The sequence below is a fragment of the Salmo salar genome, chromosome 26, assembly GCF_965601325.2.
Source record: "Salmo salar chromosome 26, fSalSal1, whole genome shotgun sequence".
Taxonomy (NCBI): domain Eukaryota; kingdom Metazoa; phylum Chordata; class Actinopteri; order Salmoniformes; family Salmonidae; genus Salmo; species Salmo salar.
Window position 1 is genome coordinate 46,517,039 of NC_138316.1, and position 22,962 is coordinate 46,540,000.

Here is a 22,962-nt window from a genome sequence, read left to right on the forward strand (position 1 = left end):
CTGTAACACCACACCACTACCATCATATTACTACCCTGTAACACCACACCACTACCATCATATTACTACCCTGTAACACCACACCACTACCATCATATTACTACCCTGTAACACCACACCAACACACCACTACCATCATATTACTACCCTGTAACACCACACCACTACCATCATATTACTACCCTGTAACACCACACCAACACACCACTACCATCATATTACTACCCTGCAACATCACACCAATACCATCATATTAGTACCCTGTAACACCACACCAATACACCCAACACCCTTTCTCCATTCTTGCGCCAGCCACACAAAGCCAGGACGAAATGACTAAACACAGTACCAGTCAAAATTTTGGACACACCTACTCATTCGAGGGTTTTTCTTTATTTTTACTGTTTTCTACATTGTAGAATAATAGTGAAGACATCAAAACTATGAAATAACACATATGGAATCATGTAGTAACCAAAAAAGTGGTAAACAAATCAAAACATATTTTATATTTGAGATTCTTCAAAGTAGACGTCCTTTGCCTTGTTGACAGCTTTGCACACTCTAGGCATAGGTGTGTCCAAACTTCTGACTGGTACTATATATCTACCAGAACAGATACCACTGGTACTATATATCTACCAGAACAGATACCACTGGTACTATATATCTACCAGAACAGATACCACTGGTACTATATATCTACCAGAACAGATACCACTGGTACTATATATCTACCAGAACAGATACCACTGGTACTATATATCTACCAGAACAGATACCACTGGTACTATATATCTACCAGAACAGATACCACTGGTACTATATATCTACCAGAACAGATACCACATGATAAAAGCATCTCTGCACTGCCCTTTGCAAAAGAAGAGTATTAAGGAAATGAATATGGTATGATTATACAGCAACCTCACTTCTTATACTTGAAACCCTCACACATGCAACTAACACAATCACATGAAGATAAGAAGTCATAAACTCTGTGTCGTTAGGAAGCAGCAGAGAGAGAGAGAGAGAGAGAGAGAGAGAGAGAGAGAGAGAGAGAGAGAGAGAGAGAGAGAGAGAGAGAGAGAGAGAGAGAGAGAGATGCAGAGAGAGAGAGAGAGAGAGAGCATCTAACAGGCAGTGGTCTAACAGGCATTGTGACACAGTGACAGATCTAACCATATTCAGCTTAGACTCCTCCCCCCACTCTCCCTCTCTCCCCCCACTCTCCCTTTCTCCTCCCTCTCTCTTAATGTCCCTCTCTCCCTCATCTCTACTTTCTCTCTCCTCCCCCTTCAGTCTCCCTCTCTCCCTCCCTCTCTTTTTTCTCTCTCCTCCTCCTCCCCCCTCTGTCTCTCCCCCTCCCTCTCTCTTCCCCCTCTCTCATTCGCTCCCTCGCTCCTCCCCCTCCCTCCCCCCTCTCTCTCTCTCCCTCTCTCCATGTTCAGCCTATATGTACTCTTCATGGAGCTCCACCTCCCAACCCAGACTGACTCACATGTAGCAACACAACATTTCACCAAGACTGTGACAATCTATTTCTACCCAGTACTGTGTCACTCCACAGGCTACTAGTGGACTGTCTGTCTGGCAACTGTCTACTACCCTTTGCCTGGCTGCTGAGGGGCTACTGTAAGCCCTGTGGACTGTGGGACAAGCCGTGTTGGACCGTTGGATATTGGTATCTTTCTTTAGTGCATAACTGTATGGATTAACTGCTGTTCTGTACCATGGCGTTCCTGACACTCCGGGAGGATTTCAACCATGGTAAGAGAGATAGAAGGCTGTAATATCAAGTTACAGACTAAGTTGAACAAGGCAGAAGAACAGTATAAGTGCAGAGGGACTCTGGTTGAAGTTGTTCTATGGACATGTAGGAGAGTCTAAGGGACATGAGAGGTTTATTGGCTGGACATGTAGGAGAGTCTAAGGGACATGAGAGGTTTATTGGCTGGACATGTAGGAGAGTCTAAGGGACATGAGAGGTTTGTTGGCTGGACATGTAGGAGAGTCTAAGGGACATGAGAGGTTTATTGGCTGGACATGTAGGAGAGTCTAAGGGACATGAGAGGTTTGTTGGCTGGACATGTAGGAGAGTCTAAGGGACATGAGAGGTTTATTGGCTGGACATGTAGGAGAGTCTAAGGGACATGAGAGGTTTATTGGCTGGACATGTAGGAGAGTCTAAGGGACATGAGAGGTTTGTTGGCTGGACATGTAGGAGAGTCTAAGGGACATGAGAGGTTTATTGGCTGGACATGTAGGAGAGTCTAAGGGACATGAGAGGTTTGTTGGCTGGACATGTAGGAGAGTCTAAGGGACATGAGAGGTTTATTGGCTGGACATGTAGGAGAGTCTAAGGGACATGAGAGGTTTGTTGGCTGGACATGTAGGAGAGTCTAAGGGACATGAGAGGTTTATTGGCTGGACATGTAGGAGAGTCTAAGGGACATGAGAGGTTTATTGGCTGGACATGTAGGAGAGTCTAAGGGACATGAGAGGTTTATTGGCTGGACATGTAGGAGAGTCTAAGGGACATGAGAGGTTTATTGGCTGGGCAAGTTCCTGTGCCTGTCTGTTTCAGCCGAATAGCAATTTAGTTTTTGACGATTGTAGATGAACAACGAGCGCTAGAGATCTCTGTATGTCTCTCTTTTTCTCTCTCTGTGGTGAGATATGGTGAGCTGGAAGCATGAGTGAAGGCTGAGGCAGGCAAAAAGACAGACAGGCAGAAAAGCAGGCAGGCAGAAAGACAGGCATGCAGGCAGGCTTGTGATGAGCTTCCTTTGATTATTCCCGCTGTCATCATCACAGCAGCAGAGTGACAGACGGGTGTAAACAGAATTTTCACATCTCCTTGGAGACACGGTAGTCAGAACCACTCTTCACACTCTGAGGACAGAGAACATTCTGTGCAGATGAAATAACACTGGAATTAAGTCCCAAATAGACGCCTATGCCCTAGGGTGCTATTTGTAAGGCATCCTGGGACTCAGACAGGGATGTCTTAGCCCGTAAGGCACAGCACATCGATACAAAGTGGTTCTGTAGTAACAGTGTAGACACAGGTGTGTTGTCCCTATGTGCATTAGGATAGAGTTTCAATTTGATATCAAAGTCACGGCAGCGTTGTTTTGTCAAATCCAGCTCCCACTATCTATGGTGCTACTTCATACTGACCATCTGCGTAGTAATACGGCTTCAGTTTCAACATATCAACATTAGTTACATAAGCAAGTGTGATTGATATCCTACTACTTCAGCTCCCCTCAGCAGGTTGACACAATCACGAACAATATGAATGTTCTTTGAGAGGGAGTCTAAGGACCTCAACAAATGATACTGTAGACTAACCTTGAGAAGAGAGGAGGAGGAGGAGAGGAGGAGGAGAGGGGGAGGAAACAGGGGAAGAGAGGGGGAAGAGATATGAGATGGGGAGGTGAGAGGGGAGGAGAGAGAAGAGGGGGAGGAGAGGGGGAGGAGATATGAGAGGGGGGAGAGGAGGAGAGGGGGAGGAGATATGAGAGGGGGGAGAGAGGAGAGGGGGAGGAGAGGGGTAAAGTGTGAGGACTCATTAGTACACTGGGACATTTTCAGCAACTTTGATTTACCTTTTTTTTCTTTTTACCTTTATTTAACTAGAACAAATTCTTATTTACAATGATGGCCTACCCCGCCAAAACCCAGACAAAGCTGGGCCAATTGTGCATCGCCCTATGGGACTCCCAATCACAGCTGAATGTGATACAGCCTGGAATCGACCCAGGAACTGTAGTGAGATGCACTGAGATGCATTGCCTTAGACCACTGCCCCACTCGGGAGCCCAAATTACCTATGTCATAGTTATTGATCTATATATTACCGTAGCTATTGTTCTATATATAACCGTAGTGATCCATCTATATATTACTGTAGTGATCAATCTATATATTACCGAAGTGATTGATCTATATATTACTGTAGTGATTGATCTATATATTACTGTAGTGATTGATCTATATATTACCGTAGTGATTGATCTATATATTACCGTAGTGATTGATCTATATATTACTGTAGTGATCTATATATTACTGTAGTGATCTATATATTACCATAGTGATTGATCTATATATTACTGTAGTGATTGATCTATATATTACTGTAGTGACTGATCTATATATTACTGTAGTGATCTATATATTACTGTAGTGATTGATCTATATATTACTGTAGTGACTGATCTATATATTACTGTAGTGATTGATCTATATATTACAGTAGTGATTGATCTATATATTACTGTAGTGATCTATATATTACTGTAGTTATTGATCTATATATTACTGTAGTGATTGATCTATATATTACTGTAGTGATTGATCTATATATTACTGTAATGATCTATATATTACTGTAGTGATTGATCTATATATTACTGTAGTTATTGATCTAAATATTACTGTAGTGATTGATCTATATATTACTGTAGTGATTGATCTATATATTACTGTAGTGATTGATCTATATATAACCGTAGTGATTGATCTATATATTACTGTAGTGATTGATCTATATATTACTGTAGTGATCTATATATTACTGTAGTGATTGATCTATATATTACTGTAGTGATTGATCTATATATTACTGTAGTGATTGATCTATATATTACCGTAGTGATTGATCTATATATAACCGTAGTGATTGATCTATATATTACTGTAGTGATTTGATCTATATATTACCATAGTGATTGATCTATATATTACTGTAGTGATTGATCTATATATTACCATAGTGATTGATCTATATATTACTGTAGTTATTGATCTATATATTACCATAGTGATTGATCTATATATTACCGTAGTGATTGATCTATATATTACTGTAGTGATCTATATATTACTGTAGTGATTGATCTATATATTACTGTAGTGATCTATATATTACTGTAGTGAGTGATCTATATATTACCATAGTGATTGATCTATATATTACTGTAGTGATCTATATATTACTGTAGTGATTGATCTATATATTATTGTAGTGATTGATCTATATATTACTGTAGTGATTGATCTATATATTACTGTAGTGATTGATCTATATATTACCGTAGTGATTGATCTATATATTTCTGTAGTGATTGATCTATATATTACTGTAGTGATTGATCTATATATTACTGTAGTGACTGATCTATATATTACTGTAGTTATTGATCTATATATTACTGTAGTGATTGATCTATATATTACTGTAGTGATTGATCTATATATTACCGTAGTGATTGATCTATATATAACCGTAGTGATTGATCTATATATTACTGTAGTGATTGATCTATATATTACTGTAGTGATTGATCTATATATTACTGTAGTGATTGATCTATATATTACTGTAGTGATTGATCTATATATTACTGTAGTGATCTATATATTACTGTAGTGATTGATCTATATATTACTGTAGTGATTGATCTATATATTACTGTAGTGATTGATCTATATATTACTGTAGTGATTGATCTATATATTACCGTAGTGATTGATCTATATATTACCGTAGTGATTGATTTATATATTACTGTAGTGATCTATATATTACCGAAGTGATTGATCTATATATTACTGTAGTGATTGATCTATATTTTACTGTAGTGATCTATATATTACTGTAGTGTTGATCTATATATTACTGTAGTGATTGATCTATATATTACTGTAGTGTTGATCTATATATTACTGTAGTGATTGATCTATATATTACTGTAGTGATCTATATATTACCGTAGTGATTGATTTATATATTACTGTAGTGATCTATATATTACCGAAGTGATTGATCTATATATTACTGTAGTGATTGATCTATATTTTACTGTAGTGATCTATATATTACTGTAGTGATTCATCTATATATTACCGTAGTTATTGATCTATATATTACCGTAGTGATTTGATCTATATATTACCATAGTGATTGATCTATATATTACTGTAGTGATTGATCTATATATTACCATAGTGATTGATCTATATATTACTGTAGTTATTGATCTATATATTACCATAGTGATTGATCTATATATTACCGTAGTGATTGATCTATATATTACTGTAGTGATCTATATATTACTGTAGTGATTGATCTATATATTACTGTAGGTGATCTATATATTACTGTAGTGAGTGATCTATATATTACCATAGTGATTGATCTATATATTACTGTAGTGATCTATATATTACTGTAGTGATTGATCTATATATTATTGTAGTGATTGATCTATATATTACTGTAGTGATTGATCTATATATTACTGTAGTGATTGATCTATATATTACCGTAGTGATTGATCTATATATTTCTGTAGTGATTGATCTATATATTACTGTAGTGATTGATCTATATATTACTGTAGTGACTGATCTATATATTACTGTAGTGATTGATCTATATATTACTGTAGTGATCTATATATTACCGTAGTTATTGATCTATATATTACTGTAGTTATTGATCTATATATTACCGTAGTTATTGATCTATATATTACTGTCGTGATTGATCTATATATTACCATAGTGATTGATCTATATATTACTGTACTGATCTATATATTACCGTAGTGATTGATCTATATATTACTGTAGTGATTGATCTATATATTACTGTAGTGATCTATATATTACTGTAGTGATTGATCTATATATTACTGTAGTGATTGATCTATATATTACCATAGTGATTGATCTATATATTACTGTAGTGATTGATCTATATATTACTGTAGTGATCTATATATTACCGTAGTTATTGATCTATATATTACTGTAGTTATTGATCTATATATTACCGTAGTTATTGATCTATATATTACTGTCGTGATTGATCTATATATTACCATAGTGATTGATCTATATATTACTGTACTGATCTATATATTACCGTAGTGATTGATCTATATATTACTGTAGTGATTGATCTATATATTACTGTAGTGATCTATATATTACTGTAGTGATTGATCTATATATTACCGTAGTGATCGATCTATATATTACTGTAGTTATTGATCTATATACTACTGTAGTGATTGATCTATATATTACAGTATTTATTGATCTATATATTACTGTAGTGATTGATCTATATATAACCGTAGTGATCGATCTATATATTACTGTAGTGATCGATCTATGTCATAGCTATTGATTTATGTGTGAGTGTGTGCGTGTGCCTAAGCAATTTGTAGCATTGGTCAGAATTCCATTCAGCTATTTTGCTTTTCCCCTTCATATAGAACTGACAGAGAACACAGCTGATCTGTAGCCTGCTCCTTGAACATAGTCTCAAAATGCTCACATCACCTCACCATGTCTGTCGCATAATAGACTAAGCATACTTCCAGTCTCTCCATCCCACTAGTCCACATCATCATCCCAAGCTGGGTCAGGTAACGTTCTGCAGCATTCTCAGCCACATGGCTCTTCACATGGTCTGCTGGCCCTGTTGATGGACACTGCAGTTGATGGGAGCAACCTACCATATTGCTCCTGCTGCTTCCGCGTCCCGCCTCTTCCGGTCCTCTCATTAAACTGGCTGATTCTGGTGCTCGTTCATTCATCAACATATCCTACATATCCTCCTTCCCCTCCGCTGTCCCCTGCTCTGGTGCTGCCTATGCTGATGTTGTTACATCACACTGGCTCACAGACTTGAAGCTACTGCATAGCAGACAAGGAACCCAGACCTGCAGAATCTATCTGAATATCTCTGGATCCGAATTTTTGGCTATTCTGTTTTATTTCTGTGTGATTTTTATTCGTTTATTCGGAATATTAATTTCGGGAGGATGTAGGTAGATCGCAGTGCGAGAGATTCCACATACCGCTAGTCGGGGGAAAAAAAGAAGACAAAAAAAGACAGCAGAAAAAGGCGACAAGCCCTGCGCATCATGACAGATGGACTATCTAAATCCCCACGCAGCACCAGTAACGTTTCCGAGCGACTTTTATCTCTAACGCGGCTAATAATGCAGTACTGTGTACCATAATCTGAAAATAGCATTAGGCAGCGCTCAGAAAACACTGCATTGCTGCTGAAGGATGAAAAACAACGGCAGCACCTCTGCAGTCTTTCGCAAGCAGAGGAATTTCCAAAACAAGTTTGTCTGTCTTGTCTGACTGACTTGCTTGGAAGTTGACACAAATATTAGTATCTCTCTTGAGTGTTGATATTGAATATTTATTTTGAAAATATAAATATAATCCTCCGTCTCAACAACTGTGTGTGACATATGGTCCAAATGTAACAGGCACTGCACCTGTGCCGAGTCAATAACAGGTAAAATACATGCGAGAGAAATACAGAAAACTATAGGTCATGATTGATTGATTTTGATGTGAAGATAAGCTTATACCGCCTATCGATCCTTGTTTTACTTTAAGTTTAATACATGAGGACTTCATTGAGCAGTCAGACTCATCGCATAGTCTCTGTGTTTACTATAAACATAAGATATAGGCTTTATATATAGGCTCAACATTATTGTCAATTAGGCCTATCCATTATTTTAGGCTATAGGGTTTATATAGGCCTATAGGCTGAACATGATAGATTGTCAATTAGGCCTATGCATTATTTTATATACAGGCCTACGTCTAAAAACATTGACCTTCTGAATTAACATAATCCTAACTATCAGCAGTTTAATAATGAATTGATGTTAACTGTTTTAATGGCTGTTAATTGATTTGTAACTGTTTTAATGACTGTTACTTAGTGTTTAACTGTTTTGCGTTTGAGGTTTCCCAAGGCTGCTTTGATCCTCCATTCAATAGTGATGATGGCCTGTTAGTGTTTTTCCTTTGTATTGGGGTTTATCTACTTAGGATAAGATTCTGCCTGGCTGACAATAACTTCAGGGCCCACAGCGTAAAATAACAGTTTATTCGGACACTAGGCTATTTTTAAACATAACAAAAAACATAGTCAGTAAAATAACATCAGACAAACATTAGAAGATAGAATCGCCCTAAATATGTGTTTTATTCCGGTATTTTGAATTTAGCGCCTGGTTTCCCATCGTCTCCATTCTCCACGTCTCTTGAATGACGCTGACGCAAGCAGACAGTCTGAATGGCGATTGTAACAGACTCGCAGGGCAGTGCCAACGGAGCGCAGCCCGACCTTATATCGCTTTGAAAAACATAGCTATATCAAATGAAACGGACGAGAACAGTAAGTGATTCAATACTATTTCGGATAAGTGTATTGTTATGTGGGAAGGTCGTATTATGTTTTTAAACGGCAGATTACGTTGATTTTTCGACGTCGGTTTGGCAACGGCTTTGTGTTAGGAGGGAGTAGGATCCGCTCTTTTATACCTCAGAGGTACGACCACGTAGCCGACGGAGCTAGCTAGCGACTGGTTTGGGAGGTTAGCCAGCTAAACTACAGACCCTCAAGCCAACAGCAGGCGCCTTTGTTCATGTCACGGGATCTTGGAAAGCTCTCTATCAAATAAATATGTGGATAAACGTTGGTCATTTGATTCGATGTCATGTTTATATGGGTAACGTTATATAGTAGCCGTTGGCTGAATATCAACGACATTTAATTTCACCTGTAAGGTAGGATAAGCTAACAATCAACTAGGGGTCTGTTCCCCGAGATATCACAGGAGTCGGAGGTTCATGACTTTTATGGGGGGGCGATCACATGGTTAACTTGGCTAGCAGTGGCTATCTGAAAAACCCCACGTTATGACGATGAACTAGCTTCACACAAAATAACCTATAGTCAGCAATACGGCGAATATGTTTTGTTGGCTAGCTGCTATTGCCATGTTATTTACATTTAAACAATTCGGTGTTTTTTGGCTAGCTCCGTTTTGGATAAAGTGTGTAGCTACTTAGCTACCTAGCGAACGATGCTACAGTAGCTAGTTTGCTAGCCGACTCAACTCCACGATTTACGATGGAGTTGAGCGGCGCAGTGTTAACATCGATTTTTTTTTTAAAAAGAAGGAAAGTAGCTTTTGTCCATTTGTCCCTAGATGACGGAATAGGGATTTGTTTTTACGTTTATCCTGTCCCTCAGTCCTCTCATGCAATGAGACATTCCCCAAAGCAAAGCTAAATAGAATGTTTGAAGGATAACAACAAAAAAGACCCGATTAAATCATTAAAATGCACATAAAAAAACGGCAAGTACTTTTTTTGAAAATAGTATACACTTTATCTATTTTTTTTTAACTTGTTGTTATTGTTTATGCCTTATAGAGCTGTTTGTGTCATTTAACAAGGAGCCGATTTAATAAATGAACTAAACTCGCTGCAGCAGAGGGGTGAGGACCAAGAGGACAGAGACTAGAGTGGGCTACCTCAGTCACTAAATCCCGAGTGGCGTAGGATTCGTAGGAGTCCCTGGTTCGAATCCAGGCTGCATCACATCCGGCCTTGATTGGGAGTCCCATAGAGCGGTGCACAATTGGCCCAGCGTCGTCCGGGTTTGGCCTGGGTAGGCGGTCATTGTAAATAACAATTTGTTCTGAACTGACTTGCCTAGTTACAAAAATAAAATCAACCGAAAGTCACTGGGGCAGCCTTTAAAAAGTATCTACATTTGTCTCTACTCTTTTGCCAATAAAAGTCGCTGGAAGGATCTGACTTGCTAAATCTAGCAACAAAGTCACTAAATTGGCAACACTGGAGTGTCGAGTCACATTTAAAATGACGTTTTTATTAAAAACTACTGATTTCAGCACCCAAAGAATAGCCTGCAATTACATACATTGTTCTGTGTTATTGCAGGCTAATGCTATTCTTTAGGTGCTGAAATAAGTATTTTTATAAAAACTGTCATTTTATGTGAGGTCGGCAGTCCACTCCGCCCACATTTAAGCCAGGTGTACACTCGTGGCCAAAAGTTGAGAATGACACAAATATTAATTCCCACAAAGTTTGCTGCTTCAGTGTCTTTAGATATTTTTGTCAGATGTTACTATGGAATACTGAAGTATAATTACAAGCATTTCATAAGTGTCAAAGGCTTTTATTGACAATTAAATGAAGTTGATGCAAAGAGTCAATATTTGCAGTGTTGACCCTTGTTTTTCAAGACCTCTGCAATCCGCCCTGGCATGCTGTCAATTAACTTCTGGGCCACATCCTGACTGATGGCAGCCCATTCTTGCATAATCAATGCTTGGAGTTTGTCAACATTTCTGGGGTTTTGTTTGTCCTCCCGCCTCTTGAGGATTGACCACAAGTTCTCAATGGGATTAAGGTCTGGGGAGTTTCCTGGCCATGGACCCACAATATCGATGTTTTGTTCCCCGAGCCACTTAGTTATGGCAAGGTCAACACTCACACCTGTGTTAACGAAAGAATCACTGAAATTTCAGCTGGTCCTTTTGTGGCAGGGCTGAAATGCAGTGGAAATGTTTTTGGGGGATTCAGTTCATTTGCATGGCAAGGAGGGGCTTTGCAATTAATTGCAATTCATCTGATCACTCTTCATAACATTCTGGAGTATATGCAAATTGCCATCATACAAACTGAGACAGCAGACTTTGTGAAAATTAATATTTGTGTCATTCTCAAAACTTTTGGCCACGACTGTAGACTACATGATTTTGCCCCCGATTTAGCAGTCCCCAGACTGGTCTCATAGACTAGACGTAACATAGTAAAAGTAAATCCGGGACACTCAAATTAGTATATGTTACGTTTGGTATTGTTACATAAGATAGGTTAATTAAGGCATAAATTAAAGGAGCGTGATTGGGTGGGCGTATAACGCGAACGTATAGCAACCCGAAGGTTGCACTTGAGCTAATTAGGACTTTGCAACTACTTACTACTTAAAAAAATATAAAAAAAATGTGCAACTACTTAGCATGTCAGCTAACCTTTCCCCTAACCCCTAAAGCTAACGTTAGCCACTTAGCAAAAAATTATCCCAACAAATTGGAATATCATATGTTTAGCAAATTTGTAACATATATTGTACGAATTGCAATTCGTAACATTGTACTAATTGCAATTTGTAACATATCATATGAAATGTATGATGGACATCCACAAATTAATATATACCATACTAAACGTAACATATCATACTAAATTGAGTGTCTCGGATTTGCGTACAGAGTTAATGTGAAATACTCTGAGACCACGTTGTTGTCCCAGACAAGTTTTTGAGCTCGGATAGGAAATCCCCATGTCGTTGCCTACTTGAGGCGCACGGCTGTCACCAACGCTCGCTTAATGTGAGCGGGTCAGAGACGCAATCAGAGGTTTTCCGATCCAATCTTTGAGCAGTCCCAGACATCCCAATATTTTCAAATGTTTGAGTTTAACGGCACAAACTTTGCGATGCTCTTGTAGTGTGAGATGTGCAACGGCAAATTTTGACTGAGAACATTGATTATCTATAGCCAATGAGAGCTCGCTAGAGAAGCCAGTGAGATGACGTTGTTTCACATCACCCAGAATGTGTCGACTCGAGCAGGAGCCATGACTACTAGTATTTATTTGCCTTTTAACCAAAGTGTGAAGTTGGCCGACTTTAACAACCAATGTAATTCAATTAAAAAAATGTTGGCTAGATATTTCAACTCTGTATGTACAGTGTGAAAACTAAGCTTACATATGGAATTGTTTTAAGATGATCCTACCAAGGATCATTTATCTATTTAATTTTTTAATTTAGGACCTCTTTAGGTATAAAATATATATATGAAACATTGAATTTGGCCTTACTGCTATTAGCTCATAGAAACACATTGAATAACAGATTGATTTGAGACGCAGCCCATGCACATGTCTCCTGGTTAAACAGGTGGATTTTGACGGGAATTTGTTTATTAAGCTAGTTAGATTTCCGCAGGGGCGTGGACCTTGACTCTAGGCGTTTAACTGGCCGTGTGCCATATTCACTGTGGCCAGTTTATTAGGTACACCAATTTAGTACTGGGTCAGACCTCCCTTTGCCTCCAGAACAGCCTGAAATCTTCCGGGCATGGGAACATTGCTATCAATGGACCTAACGTGTGCCAGGAAAACATTCCTTGACAGTCTCTTTAAGACCTCTCATCAACGAGCTGTTTTCGCCCACAGGACAGCCGCTGACTGGATGTTTTTTGTTTGTCGCACCATTCTCGGTAACCCCTAGACACTGTCCTGCGTGAAAAGTCTAGGAGGCCGGCCGTTTCTGAGATACTGGAACCAGCATGCCTGGCACCGAAGATCAGACCACACTCAGTCGCTTAAGTTAGAGTGTTGGGCCAGGAACCTTAAGGTTGCTGGATCGAATCCCTGAGCTGACAAGGTAAAAATCTGTAATTCTGCCCCTGAGCAAGGCAGTTAACCCGGTGTGTTCCCCGGGCGCCAGAGATGTGAATTAAGGCAGCCCCCTGCACCTCTCTGACACATTTCAGTTGGAGGCATTCAGTTGTACAACTGACTAGATATCCCCCTTTCCCAAACTAGTTTTGCCCATTCTAACATCTGCCTAGCGACTTTCCGCAGACCATATGGTCTTTATTGCAACTTGGCTGGATTACAAAGCCAGGTAGCAAGCTATTTTTAGAAGTTTATTGACTAAAACTGGACATTTTCCTCAAATAGTTCAAATATATATAAGACTATTTTCCAATAAATATCAAGGGTCTTATTCTGTTGACGTGATCGTCGATGCTTGGCTGCCGTTTGACAAATAAAGATAATCTCTCTCTTTTGTCGAATAATAATCAGATTGTAGTCTATACCCGCACGGTATCTGAGCGGTTGTCTAGTGAGCGGTTGCCTAGTGAGCGGTTGCCTAGTGAGCGGTTGCCTAGTGAGCGGTTGCCTAGTGAGCGGTTGCCTAGTACACACGTGCCAATACCAGAATAGACACACTGGCTATACAACATTTGTTGTTGTGAAAACCATCAGTAGAATAAAAAATGTGATTAGAACCCATTTAACTAGCTTCTTTTCTTTTTTACATGGGAATTTAACTGCAACATGTATTTTGATGCGCACTATGTCATCATGCACAAGTCAATTTGATGGAAACTCTGGTGGGGAAATTTGCATATTGTTTTTATGCTGATTTTTGAATATTTGTGTGAAAATCTGTCACCAATTGGATGAAAAACCTAGTTTGAAACTTTTGAAATGTATTAGCTAGCACTTCTCTCCATGTATTTCTCTTTTGGGTCATCTTAAATTGGACAGTGACTGTCGTTTGGTCCGGTTGACGTCAGGCTATTAAAGGGTTGAATGGAACTATGTCAAGTCAGCCAGCCATGGCAGTGTTACTATTGTCTAATTGTTGTCTGATTGCTGACCTAAAGCATTGTGTTGTTTCTGTTCCAGGTTACGCCCATGTAAAATGGAGGATAGTTTTGATTGCGACTGTGGTGAGCTTGAGCCACCCGATTGTTGAGGGCCAGACTACTCTGTGAAGACTAAAAGGCAAGACACCATTTTGGATGAGCGGTGGTTCCAACAGGAAGAAGATTGAGTAAATACAAAAAAAAAAATAGAATTTAAAATTGTAGTGCTTTTTAGCGCAATTAGAATCAATGCAGCTGCACAGGATGAGTCTATCACTGAATGTATCTGCACTGTGAGGATGCAACCAGATGCTGTTGTAGTTTTTGAATTGGCCTTTTGAGTTCATTCCATTATTGCTGGCTGTTAAACACTAAACATTTAAAAACGGTTTAATAACCGGAGAAGCGACCAAAAAAAAAACGATTTCGAAAAAGTAATTCATATTAGGCCTGAGAAACTTGCTCCATTTGTCAAACAAACATGACTTTCTACTCTGGTTGTGAGTCAGAGAGCCGTGTGATTCTGTGAGGGTTAGACAGGGGGAAACAGTAGTCTTCTGTAAGGGTTATACCACCCACATTTATATTTTCACAATATTACACACCAGTTAAGACCTCCTATAGCTTATTATCAGTCAGTTTGTCCGTTTTGTATTGAACAACCCCAAAAGTCAATAGAAACTTAGTCAAAACACCAAATCCAAGATGGCGGAGAAGTTTGAGTCTCTGATGAACATCCATGGGTTTGACCTCGGCCCACGTTACATGGACCTGAAGCCTCTGGGCTACGGAGGGAACGGCCTGGTGTTCTCAGCCGTCGACACGGACTGCGACAAACGCGTGGCGGTGAAGAAGATCATCCTGACGGACCCGCAGAGCGTCAAACACGCCCTGAGAGAGATCAAGATCATCAGGAGGCTGGACCACGACAACACCGTCAAGGTAACACAGGAAATGCAGTAACCAACTGTACAATACCTTTTTATTGGCCCTTCGTATGGAAATGTCTGTTGTCAGGACAGCAGTGGAATGGGTCAGCTCCTAACACTGCAGACAGTGGGGGAAACTCCCCTTGCTCAAGTCACACTGCAACATCAAACTCTGCAGTCATATGACTTGGCCTGAGTAGAACAATACAAGTCGCTTCCAATTGCTGGACTACCTCACACTAGTTACTGCTAAAGCACTTGAGTCACACTACACACAGTCAAGAACATACAGACAACATGCAGGTGTATCTGCTCATATGAGTTGATGTTAACATATGAACACCTTCCCTCTGCCAGGTATTTGAGACTCTAGGGCCCAGCGGTCGCCACCTAACAGATAATATTCTCTACTTCCCTCTGCCAGGTATTTGAGACTCTAGGGCCCAGCGGTCGCCACCTAACAGATAATATTCTCTACTTCCCTCTGCCAGGTATTTGAGACTCTAGGGCCCAGCGGTCGCCACCTAACAGATAATATTCTCTACTTCCCTATGCCAGGTATTTGAGACTCTAGGGCCCAGCGGTCGCCACCTAACAGATAATATTCTCTACTTCCCTCTGCCAGGTATTTGAGACTCTAGGGCCCAGCGGTCGCCACCTAACAGAGGACATAGTCTCTCTGACAGAGGTGAACTCTGTGTACATCGTCCAGGAGTACATGGAGACAGACCTGTGTCAGCTCCTGGAGAGGGGTCTTCTCTCTGAGGACCACGCCAGACTCTTCATGTACCAGCTGCTGAGAGGCCTCAAGTACATCCACTCTGCCAATGTACTGCACAGAGACCTGAAGCCTGCCAACTTGTTCGTCAACACAGAGGACCTGGTGCTGAAAATAGGAGACTTTGGGCTGGCCCGGATCATGGATCCTCACTACTCACACAAGGTAAGAGGCTAAAACAGAGACTAGTTAAACTAACAGTCATTACTGTCTGTAATAGCCATGTGATACCTGCCTAGCGTTCTGGCTTTATTGCCCAGAAACCAACTGGGCTAGTCCCTCAGGTGACGCTATCAGCCTATCACACCACACTGCACCGCAGGAAGTTAACAAGGAGGTATGGTAGTTCCTGAAGTCGCACCTCCGTTTCCCTTCCCAGGGGAAATGCTTCCGCTGAGATAAGGGCCCTGGGAACCAATATTTCTGTTGAGGGGTGGGAGGCCGCATCCACATCCTGCCCCGGTGCTGAGGACAAGAGTTTAGACTGTGTGGCGTTGACGACCAGGCTGTGTGGCGTTGACGACCAGGCTGTGTGGCGTTGACGACCAGGCTGTGTGGCGTTGACGACCAGGCTGTGTGGCGTTGACGACCAGGCTGTGTGGCGTTGACGACCAGGCTGTGTGGCGTTGACGACCAGGCTGTGTGGCGTTGACGACCAGGCTGTGTGGCGTTGACGACCAGGCTGTGCGGCGTTGACGACCAGGCTGTGCGGCGTTGACGACCAGGCTGTGCGGCGTTGACGACCAGGCTGTGCGGCGTTGACGACCAGGCTGTGCGGCGTAGATTGTGCACCAGTCGGGCGTTCAAACTTCAGAGATATGGAAATTAGGCTGAGATGTCTGGCTCTGGGAGAATGTAGGTCGAGGTGGGTCTTTCTCCAGCTGTACACTGCTCTTTGGACAGGACTCGGAGGGGAGAGATGAGAGCAGGGGTCACAGAAGAATGAAGAAAGGGGTGAGGAGAGAGCTGAGGAGTGGAGTAGTCACCATGCAGCTACAGGTGTCTTAGATTAGTCATCACCAGGGCCTGTCTGGTGTGGGACTCGGCCCTCTCTCTGGCACCGCACAGGATACACTCAGGACTTCTACAGTTAGCTAGGCCTCACACTTTCTCACACACACTGCTCAGCCCCAAGCCAGTCTTTTACAGCTAGGCCATAGCTTCACACACACACAGCCCAAAAGCAGCTGGTTTTAGTGGCTCGTATCACAGATCAAGTGTTGACTCGCTACTCTCCAATGACGCATCGCTGAGAACACTCTCTCCTTTGAATAGCAATCGTGCTGGGGACACGGCAGGATACTGGCATTTCCATTTCAGTGTGTCTGTGTGCGCTACAGGTGCCTGTTTGAAGTTCGAGAGATTTTCTCACGATCTTCAGTCTCTGTAGCCAGACACCCCTCCATATTCCCTCCTCTTCCTCCCTCTCCTAGCCCCTATAGCAGCTCTGCTCTGTTTTGCTGTGGGTTTTCCCTATATAAGCAGGTTTTGTTTTGATGACATGGAGGCAAGGGAATGGCCTATTGAAAAGACCCTCTGCTGACGTCAACTCTTTTTGTATTTCTGTGGACTGCAGAAGCTCAAGTGTGTGTGTATGTGTGTGCACACGCTTCTCTGCAGAGAATCACGGCCATTTGGTGCCGCATTCCATGTACCATCCAGAGAGCCTGGACACACACACACAGCCTGAGTGGACGGGGGGGGGGGGGGGGGGACGGGGACTGCCTGCCCAAGCTGCACTGCTGTTGGGGTAGCTGGCTGGCTCTGCCTCTCTGCATGCTATTTGTACAGCTCACTCTGTCTAAATAAAGAACCAGCCCATTTGCAGCAACTAACCTTGGTCTCTTGTGTGGTATATGGCACGATGTAATGTCTGGATACAGCCCTTAGCCGTGGTATATTTGTCATATACCACAAACCCCCGATGTGCCTTATTGGGTTCTTGTGGAGATTACATTATCTGTTTCTTAGACTTTCTTTAGGCTCTATTTGAGTTCTCAGAATTTGTCCCATCCCCCCACCCTTAGAAATATTCTAGATTTTGTTAGAGGATTGAGTGGTTCTGTATGTTGAGTGGTGAGTTTCTCTGAGCCTCCTCAGCCTGTTTCTGTGGGACCCACAGCAGTCAAACACCCAGTGGCCCGCCACCAAGAATGTCTGGAATCCACGTGCAGGCAGGAATCAAGCATCCTGTGCATTTCCCAGCCAGCCAGTCAATCATTCCTTTGTCCTGCCTATCGTGGGAGCCTTTCTCCAAGGCTAGAGCTGTTCTCAAGCTGCTAGCGTAGCATAATCATGCCCTGAGGTTAAGCAGGGAACGGGGCTCCGCTGTTACAACCAGTGTTAGTTTAGCATTTAGCTTAGCGTGCCCTTTGGCTGACTAGACGCATGGGTTGGCAAAAGCATTGCATTTGCGTCTGTTAGCTTAGCATTAGCAATAGCGTCCCTTTCGGCTTAGCACAGTGAGCATGGCAGGGACTCGGCCGGCTGTAGATCAGAGTTAGCTAGCTTAGCAGTTAGCTTAGCTTAAGTGCGCCCTTCAGTGAAGCAGGGCAAGGGGCATGGCTGTGTAGACTAGCATTAGCTGAGTGATATGACATCTGCTCAGTGAGGCAACTTGACCTACTATTTACAAGATGTAATCCAACCCTGAAGATTTCTTATTGCAAAATGGCCTTGACATATATACTGAAGGGTTTGTTTATAGGAATATAAATGTTTTATTGAACCCAGTTTTGTTCTAGGAAGTTAGACAAAATGAAGACAATAACATGACGGTCTTTTACATGTGAGCAACAAGTGGTTTTGGGGTGTTTTTTTGAAACCAAGCTAAGTTAGTCATTTTCATCTAAAACCCTGAAAAGACGTTGGTGTGAATGAGACGTATATTCCCTAAAACCCTCCAGGCCTGTTTGTCATTATGAAGAAACAGCAGAGAGACTGTTAAACTTGCAGATGGTAGCTGCTCTTGATGTGCAGGTGTACATTTCCTGGAATGTTATAAGGAGAGAGAGAGAGAGGGGGAAGATGGAGAGGGGGGGGGGGGGGGGGATGGAGGGGAGAGATCGTCATTTCACCACCACACATGTTTCCTGCTGTAGCTCGGATCACTCCACCACAGTCCTCCTCCCATGACACACATACTCACGTTGACCCAATTACCCAGCTATAGCAACACACACACAGCGCTCCGCTTGGCTCGCCGCTTCCGCTCCAAGGTTCACAAGGCTTTTAAAACGGCAGGAGAAAAATAACTTGAGTCGTGTGTTTTCATGGTTAAGCCATGCCTAACCCATATCTCCTGGGGATTAAAGCTGTGTGTATATAAAGCCATGCCTAACCCATATCTCCTGGGGATTAAAGCTGTGTGTATATAAAGCCATGCCTAACCCATATCTCCTGGGGATTAAAGCTGTGTGTATATAAAGCCATGCCTAACACGCATCTCCTGGGGATTAAAGCTGTGTGCATATAAAGCCACGCCTAACACGCATCTCCTGGGGATTAAAGCTGTGTGCATATAAAGCCACGCCTAACACGCATCTCCTGGGGATTAAAGCTGTGTGTATATAAAGCCACGCCTAACACGCATCTCCTGGGGATTCAAGCTGTGTGCATATAAAGCCACGCCTAACACGCATGTCCTGGGGATTCAAGCTGTGTGCATATAAAGCCACGCCTAACACGCATCTCCTGGGGATTAAAGCTGTGTGCATATAAAGCCACGCCTAACACGCATCTCCTGGGGATTAAAGCTGTGTGCATATAAAGCCACGCCTAACACGCATCTCCTGGGGATTAAAGCTGTGTGTATATAAAGCCACGCCTAACACGCATCTCCTGGGGATTCAAGCTGTGTGCATATAAAGCCACGCCTAACACGCATGTCCTGGGGATTCAAGCTGTGTGCATATAAAGCCACGCCTAACACGCATCTCCTGGGGATTAAAGCTGGGTGCATATAAAGCCACGCCTAACACGCATCTCCTGGGGATTAAAGCTGGGTGCATATAAAGCCACGCCTAACACGCATCTCCTGGGGATTAAAGCTGGGTGCATATAAAGCCACGCCTAACACGCATCTCCTGGGGATTAAAGCTGTGTGCATATAAAGCCACGCCTAACACGCATCTCCTGGGGATTAAAGCTGTGTGCATATAAAGCCACGCCTAACACACATCTCCTGGGGATTAAAGCTGTGTGTATATAAAGCCACGCCTAACACACATCTCCTGGGGATTAAAGCTGTGTGTATATAAAGCCACGCCTAACACACATCTCCTGGGGATTAAAGCTGTGTGCATTTAAAGCCACGCCTAACACACATGTCCTGGGGATTAAAGCTGTGTGTATATAAAGCCACGCCTAACACACATCTCCTGGGGATTAAAGCTGTGTGCATATAAAGCCACGCCTAACACACATCTCCTGGGGATTAAAGCTGTGTGTATATAAAGCCACGCCTAACACACATGTCCTGGGGATTAAAGCTGTGTGCATATAAAGCCATGCCTAACACACATCTCCTGGGGATTAAAGCTCTGTGTATATAAAGCCACGCCTAACACACATCTCCTGGGGATTAAAGCTGTGTGTATATAAAGCCACGCCTAACACACATCTCCTGGGGATTAAAGCTGTGTGCATATAAAGCCACGCCTAACACACATCTCCTGGGGATTAAAGCTGTGTGTATATAAAGCCACGCCTAACACGCATCTCCTGGGGATTCAAGCTGTGTGCATATAAAGCCACGCCTAACACGCATGTCCTGGGGATTCAAGCTGTGTGCATATAAAGCCACGCCTAACACGCATCTCCTGGGGATTAAAGCTGGGTGCATATAAAGCCACGCCTAACACGCATCTCCTGGGGATTAAAGCTGGGTGCATATAAAGCCACGCCTAACACGCATCTCCTGGGGATTAAAGCTGGGTGCATATAAAGCCACGCCTAACACGCATCTCCTGGGGATTAAAGCTGTGTGCATATAAAGCCACGCCTAACACGCATCTCCTGGGGATTAAAGCTGTGTGCATATAAAGCCACGCCTAACACGCATCTCCTGGGGATTAAAGCTGTGTGTATATAAAGCCACGCCTAACACACATCTCCTGGGGATTAAAGCTGTGTGTATATAAAGCCACGCCTAACACACATCTCCTGGGGATTAAAGCTGTGTGTATATAAAGCCACGCCTAACACACATCTCCTGGGGATTAAAGCTGTGTGCATTTAAAGCCACGCCTAACACACATGTCCTGGGGATTAAAGCTGTGTGTATATAAAGCCACGCCTAACACACATCTCCTGGGGATTAAAGCTGTGTGCATATAAAGCCACGCCTAACACACATCTCCTGGGGATTAAAGCTGTGTGTATATAAAGCCACGCCTAACACACATGTCCTGGGGATTAAAGCTGTGTGCATATAAAGCCATGCCTAACACACATCTCCTGGGGATTAAAGCTCTGTGTATATAAAGCCACGCCTAACACACATCTCCTGGGGATTAAAGCTGTGTGTATATAAAGCCACGCCTAACACACATCTCCTGGGGATTAAAGCTGTGTGCATATAAAGCCACGCCTAACACACATCTCCTGGGGATTAAAGCTATATATATATATATATATATATATATATATATATATATATATATATATATATATATATATATATAGAGAGAAAAGCCAGTCAGTGTGTGTGTGTATAGCTACTAATCCTCTGTCACCAGGTTCTCTGAGACAACCCTATAGTACTCTACAACTGCTGCCTTCCTCTCCTTCCTCTTATTTTCCTCCTCCCCTTCCTCTACACTCCCTTTTCATCCTCCCTCCGTCTCTTCCCTTCCTCTCCTCACTCCCCCCTTCCTTCCACTGAGGTGTTAGCCACCCATCTGAGACAGAAACATGTCTTTTTTTTCTCTAAACCACATTGCACAAATGAAGCTAAAGTAAAAATGTGAACTATTGTACACAGATAAAGGCTTTACGTAGAGAACCATAGCATGGCTGTACTTCCTGTCTTGAATGGAAGACCCACTAGTCTGGTAGTGAGAACAGCACAGCGCTCAGTGAGTGGAAACAGGTTTTTCTCTCTGTCACACACTGGGCTAGATAACACTGCCTCTCTGACTGTTGCAAACCTGTGGCTTTGGTCTGGTCTGGAGAAATGACTTACTGTGTCACTCCGGCTGTCAGGGCGGTGTGTGTGTGTGTGACGTGTATGAATTCTCCTGAAATTAGTTAGGCAAAGCACTAGCTAGAATGTTCACTTGTTGTAATCTGCTGTGGATTCTCAGAACCTCTTTCATTCTACACTTCTTATGCAACATTACGGGCAGGCTACCATACTGGTTGTTGCTAAATCTCTGACTACAGTTGTCTGACTGCTGGGAACTGCTTGGAGTTTCCTCATTTGTGATTAGTGTATTGACTGATTTCATGACATTCTGTTGGCTGGCAGGCTGTTCTGGCTGGCTGGTTTTCTGACTGCTCCTTCAGTTGCTTAAAAGCTGCTGATGCAAGAGAGACATCTACCCATTTCTAAATATACCCACCCAGCCAACCTGGCCTTGGTGTTGCATAGAATATCCACCATCTTTTATTGACTAGATCATTTCTCCCATCTCTACATCTAGATCATTCTGTCATTCAACCTAGATCATTTCCAGTTGGTCCACATGTCCCGTGGCCCGCTGGCTGAGCCTTGTTGTCCCGTGGCCCGCTGGCTGAGCCTTGTTGTCCCGTGGCCCGCTGGCTGAGCCTTGTTGTCCCGTGGCCCGCTGGCTGAGCCTTGTTGTCCCGTGGCCCGCTGGCTGAGCCTTGTTGTCCCGTGGCCCGCTGGCTGAGCCTTGTTGTCCCGTGGCCCGCTGGCTGAGCCTTGTTGTCCCGTGGCCCGCTGGCTGAGCCTTGTTGTCCCGTG

At 42.4% G+C, this 22,962-nt stretch overlaps 1 protein-coding gene across 4 annotated transcripts in view; it reads left to right on the forward strand.

The window, feature by feature from the left end:
• The first annotated feature begins 1,488 nt into the window (after positions 1-1,488).
• LOC106587736 (mitogen-activated protein kinase 6) overlaps positions 1,489-22,962 on the forward strand; it is a 28,994-nt gene continuing 7,520 nt past the window's right edge. The window contains exons 1-3 of one of the 4 annotated variants that reach the window (XM_045708011.2): positions 1,489-1,770; positions 14,368-15,269; positions 15,882-16,199. In XM_045708011.2, the coding sequence (XP_045563967.1) occupies positions 15,033-15,269; positions 15,882-16,199 (555 nt within the window). In that variant the 5' untranslated portion in view covers positions 1,489-1,770; positions 14,368-15,032. Of the gene's footprint in view, positions 1,771-7,708; positions 8,342-9,084; positions 9,239-10,277; positions 10,520-14,367; positions 15,270-15,881; positions 16,200-22,962 lie in introns of those variants that run through there. The other 3 variants (XM_045708012.2, XM_045708010.2, XM_082969777.1) reach the window with 3 other exon arrangements.